Source organism: Centropristis striata, chromosome 24 (assembly GCF_030273125.1).
Source record: "Centropristis striata isolate RG_2023a ecotype Rhode Island chromosome 24, C.striata_1.0, whole genome shotgun sequence".
Taxonomy (NCBI): domain Eukaryota; kingdom Metazoa; phylum Chordata; class Actinopteri; order Perciformes; family Serranidae; genus Centropristis; species Centropristis striata.
In genome coordinates this window covers 2,255,483-2,263,579 of record NC_081540.1, presented here as the reverse complement: position 1 = coordinate 2,263,579, position 8,097 = coordinate 2,255,483, and the positions used below count along the sequence as shown (strand labels likewise).

Genomic DNA, 8,097 nt, shown 5'->3' with positions numbered 1-8,097 from the left:
GATGTGTGAACTTTTTAAAGGTTTTTGCACACTTTTATTCAGAATATTTGATTTTATTCAAGCAGCTTTTTCACATTTTCCTGTTTTGAGCTCAAATAAGATAAAAAATCATCAGATATTTTTATATTAGGAGTGAAATCGGTTGTTCACGCTGCAGCAGGTGTGTGTTACAGTAACTCTGTGTGTGTGTGTGTGTGTGAGGTGTGTGTGTATGTGTGTGTGTGTGTGTGTGTATCAGTCGATCCCGGTCAAACATTTGCCCTCCTCAGCATTCCTGGGATGTGATGAGTCCAGCATTCGACCGGGACGACCTGTTATCCGCTCATTCACTTCCCACAGATGGCCGGCTCTTTGTCCGCCCGCCAGCCAGCCACACACACACACACACACACACACACACACACACACAGAAATACGTGCACGTCTGCAAACAAACGTACATGTTGATAAAGTGAGAAAAGGCCTGCACATACCAGTTTATCCTCACATGCATAAACACACAAACATATAAAGTGACATGCTGGATAAAGTTTTAATCTCTCTTTATGATGCATGAAGATTTTAATGCATTATTGATTTATCTTATTAAGGAAGAATTATTGATCCAAACTGGTGAGATTTTATGACTCTAAATGACTTTAATTTTTTAACGTGATTTCTGCTTGAAAACAACATTTTTTTGTTTCTTCTTTACAGATATAATTTTTCTTCTGATCTCTGGTCGATGGATTTATCACTGACAATACAACAATATTTTAGTAAGTCTGACTTTTTTTATTTTATTATTGTGACATTTTATTTGGATCTTGAGTCGGAAAAAGTTTCATGCAGGAACGTCGTACAAACAGATTTAATCTGAAGAGGTGGAATGTAACTAAGTACATTTACTCAAGTTACTGTATTTAGATTTTAAGTAACTTTATAATTTTACTATTTTTCTATATCTATATAGATATATATATATATATACAAATATAAAAATAATACAATAAATAAATAAAAATAAGTCAAATAAAATCCTTGCAGTTCATGGAGAAAGTGCATGTTTTTTTTCTAAGAAAAATATGTTAAAAAAATCTTTATTATCTATACTTTATTGTAGTATAATATATATATATATACAAATATAAAAGTAATACAATAAATCAATTAAATTAAAATAAGTAATGTTCATGTTAGGGTGTGTTTCTGATGTTTCTGACTTTTTTAATAAGAAAAATATGTAATAATTGTTCATTTTATATACTTCACAGTAATATAACCAATAAAAAACATGTATACATAAAATATTTTAAAAAATAATACAATAAATAAATGAAAATAAGTTAAATTAAATCCTGGCAGTTCATGTTAGGGTGTGTTTCTGACTCTTTTAAAAAAAAAAATTATATAATAATTATTCATTTTATATACTTCACAGTAATATAACCAATTAAAAAAAAAGTATATATACACATAAAAATATATTTAAAACACAGTAAATTAAATAAATAAATAAGTTAAATAAAATAAAAATATGCAATCATTCTTCATTTCTTATACTTCACAGTAGGGTTGGTTTTGTACATTTGAACCTTGAAATTTGGAACATTTCAGTAGCTTTCTATGGTACTTTACTCTCTCTATAATAAATGTAATTTCAACCAATATATATAACCAACACATCCAATCAATATTGTATGACTTTATATTCCATTTTGTGTTGTTTGTGAGTTTAACCAACCAGACTTTAGACTCATTGCGTCCTCTCCGCTCTGCTGTTTGTTTCTGGTCTTTTTTTATAAGAATCATATGTCATCTAATCATAAATATCTCTGACTCTCACACTGTTTTTTTCTTCTCCAGGCTAGAAAATCGAGTGAAGCATGGGTGACTGGAGCTTTCTAGGGCGGCTGCTGGAGAATGCTCAAGAACACTCCACTGTGATCGGAAAGGTGACAAATGACTGTTAATTATTATAATAATAATAATAATAACCTGTTAATATCAAATTTAACTGAGTGCATTTACTCAAGTTTAGTTAGACAACTTTAGTTACTTTTCAATTTCAATTTAAAGTGATTTCACCACATAACAGTATATTAAGTCGTTAAAATGAACATGAAATTGCTGCTTCCCCCCCCGCCCTCATTCCATGAAATGATTGTGATAATATGAATTATTCTTCACAGATAAAGTTTATATCTTCTTTATTAATGTATCTCTTCCAAACATGAAACCACAAATAACCCTCTGCATATAATGTGGGTCAAATTGACCCATATCAAAGTTTAAAAATCTAACAAAAAAATAATTTTAAAAGTTTTTAAAAATTCAATGTAATGTAAAACTATTGTATTTTATGTTATTAGACATTAAATGACTATACAGAGACAAAAAAAACAACCAAAAAACACAGTAAAAGAAGTAAATAAACACACAAAAACACTAAAATGTAACATTTTATGTAACTTTATACTTCTACTTCACTATATTTAGAGGTAAATATTGCATGTTTTACTCAACTACATTTATCTGACAGCTTACGTTACTCTTCAGGTCGAGATTTAACATAAAAACATGATCAATTTAAAGTTATTAGACATAAAATGACTATACAGAGACAAAAAACAACCAACATTTCTATTAACCCATTTAGGCCTAAAACGCCTGTAAAAAATGCCTGTAAAACCTTTGGACGATTTTAAAATAAGCTGAAGTTATTATTTAGTAATTGTATGTCTTTTTTGGGTAATTCTGTGTCTTTTTTGGTAATTTTGTGTCTTTTTTGGTAATTTTGTGTCTTTTTTAATAATTTTGTGTCTTTTTAAAAATCATTTTGTGTCTTTTTTTGGTAATTCTGTGTCCTTTTTGGTAATTATGTGTCTTTTTTGTTAATTTTGTGTCTTTTTTGTTAATTTTGTGTCTTTTTTGGTAATTCTGTCTTTTTTGGTAATTTTGTGTCTTTTTTGGTAATTTTGTGTCTTTTTTGGTTATTCTGTGTCTTTTTTGGTAATTATGTGTCTTTTTTAATAATTTTGTGTCTTTTTTTAAATAATTTTGTGTCTTTTTTTGGTAATTCTGTGTCCTTTTTGGTCATTTTGTGTCTTTGATGATTTCAAAGTTCTGGAAAAGTCCCATGATGCATTGCAACACTCCCACATGTATTCTGATGCATTTCATTGGCCAAGAGACTGAAAATAGGTGGAAAAAACTTCAAATACTACAAAACGCTGTATCCACTTTTCAGGCTTTAATGGGTTAAGGAAGGTTAAAGGTGACATATTGTAGTTTGTTTGATGTCTTTAATATGAATCTACTGTGTATAAAATGAGGCCAGCAGCCCCAGTGTGTGATGTGTGATGTGCTGTGTGCAGGTTTGGCTCACCGTCCTCTTCATCTTCCGGATCCTGGTCCTGGGCGCGGCGGCGGAGGAGGTGTGGGGCGACGAGCAGTCGGACTTCACGTGTAACACGCAGCAGCCCGGTTGTGAGAACGTGTGCTACGACGAGGCCTTCCCCATCTCACACATCCGCTTCTGGGTGCTGCAGATCATCTTCGTCTCCACGCCCACGCTCATCTACCTGGGCCACGTGCTGCACATCGTCCGCATGGAGGAGAAGAGGAGGGAGCGCGAGGAGGAGCTCCGCAAGGCCGGGCGCCACCAGGAGGACCACGACCCGCTCTACCACAACGGGGTCGGAGACGGGGGAGGAGGAGGAGGAGGAGGAGGAGGAGGAGGGAAGAAGGAGAAGCCTCCCATCAGGGACGAGCACGGGAAGATCCGTATCCGCGGGGCGCTGCTGAGGACCTACATCTTCAACATCATCTTCAAGACGCTGTTCGAGGTGGGCTTCATCCTGGGACAGTACTTCCTCTACGGCTTCCACCTGCGGCCGCTCTATAAATGTGGCCGCTGGCCGTGTCCCAACACCGTCGACTGCTTCATCTCCAGGTCAGACACACACTCACACACCGGGGACACTCTGACACGTTTATTTAGACGGTATCTAGTCGGGGTGTAACGAGACGAGATTATAACCCTGTGGAGTGTCCAAAAGCTCCAAATCATGGAGGACTAAAGGACTAAAAAAGACACACAATGACCAAAAAAAGACACAAAATGACAAAAAAAAGACACAAAATGACTTAAAAAAGACACAAAATGACACAAAACGACTAAAAAAGACACAAAATGACTCAAAAAAGACACAAAATGGCCAAAGAAGACACAAAAAGACAAAAAACAACAAAAAAATGACACAAAATGACTAAAAAAAGACACAAAAAGACACAAAACGACTAAAAAAAGACACAAAATGACTAATAAAGACCCAAAAAGACACAACTTGACTAAAAAAAGAAACAAAATGGCCAAAAAAAGACACAAAATAACTAAAAAAATACACAAAATGACTTAAAAAAGACACAAAATGACTAAAAACAGACCCAAAAAGAAACAACATGACTAAAAAAAGACAAAAAACAACAAAAAAAAGACACAAAATGACTAAAAAAAGACACAAAATGGCCAAAGAAGACACAAAAAGACAAAAAACAACAAAAAAAGACACAAAATGACTAAAAAAAGACACAAAAAGACACAAAACGACTAAAAAAAGAAACAAAATGGCCAAAAAAAGACACAAAATAACTAAAAAAATACACAAAATGACTTAAAAAAGACACAAAATGACTAAAAACAGACCCAAAAAGAAACAACATGACTAAAAAAAGACACAAAACGACTAAAAAAAGACACAAAACGACTAAAAAAAGACACAAAATGGCCCAAAGAAGACACAAAAAGACACAAAATGACACAAAATGACTAATAAAGACCCAAAAAGACACAACTTTACTAAAAAAAGAAACAAAATTGCCAAAAAAGACACAAAATGGACAAAAAAAGACACAAAATGACTTAAAAGACACAAAATGACCAAAAAATGCACAAAATGACCACAATTGTTATGCTAAACACACAAGTCCCAAATAAAATAGAGTCCTACTAGAATAAAAACCAGAGTTGATGACAGGATCACACACAATCACAAGATCACATTTATGTTGGTTTTTCTTTGTTTCTTTTTGGTTCAAAATGTTGATCCACAACTAAAAGCAACATTTCTGCAGAAAGCATCACTGTCACACACTGAAACAGACATGCAGTAACCTGAACATGCAGCAGAGGAAGAAATGCATGAAAACAAACAGCCGAGCTGCCTTATGCTAAGCTAACAGACTCGTAATTAGCACACAGACACGAGAATCCATCAATCTGCAGTATATAATGTATATATTTTTAATTCCTTTCAGCTGCCAGAACAGAAGGATGGTTACAGCACCAAAAATATTATTTCTTTGATTTCTTTGACGCACTAATCTGCTGTTTTTAGGAAGGCAGACTAGAAAATCCTGCATGACACTATAGATGATTGTTCTTATATCCTGGTGCAGAATTAGTGAGGCAGCGTGCTTTTTAGCTCATCGTTTTACTAGTTCAGCTTGCAGCGTGTTTATTTGATCAGCTTGATATTAAAGTCTGCTCTCCCTCAGCTCCTCAGTGACACAGCTGCCAAATGTGAAGTCAATCAGATAAAAAGATCTTAAGATGCATGAAGGACAAACTCACTCATGCACACATGCAGATTTCCTGTTTGTAGTCCAATAAATTGGCCGATAAATGCATGAAAGTGCACACTCCTAGTGGATTATTCTGCAACATAAACATTTTATGAATAATTGAAATTGCACTATTACACTAAGAAAAGTATTTATATTATATTTATGATAATAAACCTGATTAAAATATAGATATTTTAGAAAGCTTGTGGCTTTAAATTTATTCAAAAAGAGTGGGGTTGCTGGAAGAAATGCTCCATGTTTGTATTTATCCTGCACAGTGTGCCTTTAAAGTTGTACGAACTGACCTAGTTCTGAGTAAAAAAGAATAGTTTGGTAGATTTTTCCCATATGCTTTCTAAAATTAAAAAAATTGGTGTCTTTTTTGTCATTTTGTATCTTCTGTGGGGGTTTTTTGTCATTCTGTCTTCTCATTTTGTGTCGTTTTTGGTCATTTTATGTCTTTTTTGGTCATTTTGTGTCTTTTTTTAAGTCATTTTGTGTCTTTTTTTAAGTCATTTTGTGTCTTTTTTTGGTCATTTTATGTCTTTTTTGGTCATTTTGTGTCTTTTTTTAGTAATTTTGTGTCTTTTTTTTGTCATTTTGTGTATTTTTTGGTCATTTTGTGTCTTTTTTTAGTCATTTTGTGTCTTTTTGTGTCATTTTCAGCCTGATTGTTGACGTGTTCTAATTGTTTCTATCGGTGCATTTAAGAAAAGATTAAACATTACTTTTTTTAGTGTCACAATGGAGAAATTTCCAAAATTTCTGACATAGTTCTGAGTAAAAAAAGAATAGTTTGGTAGATTTTCCCCATATGAACATTTCGTTTTAAGTAAAAAATCTTTGTTTGTGATATTTTCTTTCGCCTCAGGCCGACTGAGAAGACGATTATTATTATTATTATTATTATCATTCTTATTTTTATTTTTATTATATCATCATCTCGTTTGGAGTTAAATATGGTCTGTTTGTGATATTTTCTTGTGTCTCAGGCCGACTGAGAAGACGATCTTCATCATCTTCATGCTGGTGGTGGCGTGCGTGTCCCTGGTGCTGAACCTGCTGGAGATCTACCACCTGGGCTGGAAGAAGGTGAAGCAGGGCGTCACCAACGAGTTCGTCCCCGACAGCGAGTCTCTGTTGCCGGGCGGAGACGAGCCGGGCGACGCCGAGACCATCCCGGAGCACACGTCTCCGTCGGCGCTCGACTGCCTGCCGCCGTACGCCAGCGTCAGCGTGGTGCGGGCCGTGGCGGCGGAGGGGGGCGGAGCCTACAGCCCCACAGAAGCCCCGCCTCCTAACAACACGCCGCCCTTCCTGCTGGAGGCGCCGTTTTACGGCGATAAAGTCGGCGGCGACGGGCCGATGATGGCGATGGAGCAGAACTGGAACAACGTGGTGCTGGAGCTGCAGAACTCCTCCTACCCTCCTCCTCTCCCGTCTCCTCCCACCTCCACCTCCTCCTCGCCACACGAGGACGCCATGCCGCCGCTCCCAGAAGGCGAGCAGCACTCCATGTTCCCGACGCTGCCCCGCCACACCCCTCTGTCGCCCCTGGCCCCGGGGGACGAGGACACGTCGCCCTGCAGCATCCCGCACAGCGACGACTTCACCGTGGTCACCCGGGCCGAGATGCACCAGCCTCCCGCCGCCGCCCCCCGCCGCCGCGAGGGACATCCGGAAGCCAAGTCGGGCCAGCAGGAGCAGCGGCGTCCGGGCTCGCCCCGACGACCTGGCAGTGTAGCTACAACACACACTCTCTCTCACACACACACACACACACACACACACACATACACACATGCTGTGTACACACACAAAATCTCCTTTTTTTTTTCCTTTTTTTTGTTGTTACATTAAACCACACACGAGCCTGAACCTCCAGCTAAAGACAAGCCTGCAAGGAAGACGTGCAAACACACTCCCGGCTGGAGGAGGCGGCTTATTTTAATCTCAGAGTTGTGAAACTAGAAGTAGGGAAAGGAAGAGTTCAGTCAGCTCAGAGGGGCTTTGCACCAATCAGAGAGCAGAGGAGAGACGGCTGTGCACGCAGAGGAAGTCTGAAGCATCTAAACGCAACGTTTCTGCACAAAGCATTACTGTCACATATTGAAAAAGACATGCAGTAACCTGAACATGCACCAGAGCAAGTCTAAAGCGTCTATAAGCACCATTTCTGCAGAAAGCATCACTGTCACACACTTAAAAAGACATGCAGCAACCTAAACATCCATCAGAGGAAGTCTGAAGCATCTAAAAGCAACGTTTCTGCAGAATGCATCACTGTCACATACTAAAAAACACATGCAATTATCTGTACATGCACCAGAGCAAGTCTGAAGTATCTAGAAAGCCACATTTATGCAGAATGCATCACTGTTACATATTAAAAAAGACATGCAGTCACCTGAACATCCATCAGAGGAAGTCTGAAGCATCTAAACGCAACATTTCTGCAGAATGCATCACTGTTACATATTAAAAAGACAT

At 37.4% G+C, this 8,097-nt stretch overlaps 1 protein-coding gene across 1 annotated transcript; it reads left to right on the top strand.

The window, feature by feature from the left end:
* Positions 1-649: 649 nt before the first annotated feature.
* LOC131962668 (gap junction alpha-3 protein-like) lies at positions 650-7,351 on the top strand. The gene is given in 5 exon segments (XM_059327655.1): positions 650-758; positions 1,846-1,934; positions 3,357-3,934; positions 6,600-7,266; positions 7,268-7,351. Coding segments are annotated over 4 exon segments (1,398 nt in total). The 5' UTR covers positions 650-758; positions 1,846-1,865.
* The last annotated feature ends 746 nt before the right edge of the window (positions 7,352-8,097 follow it).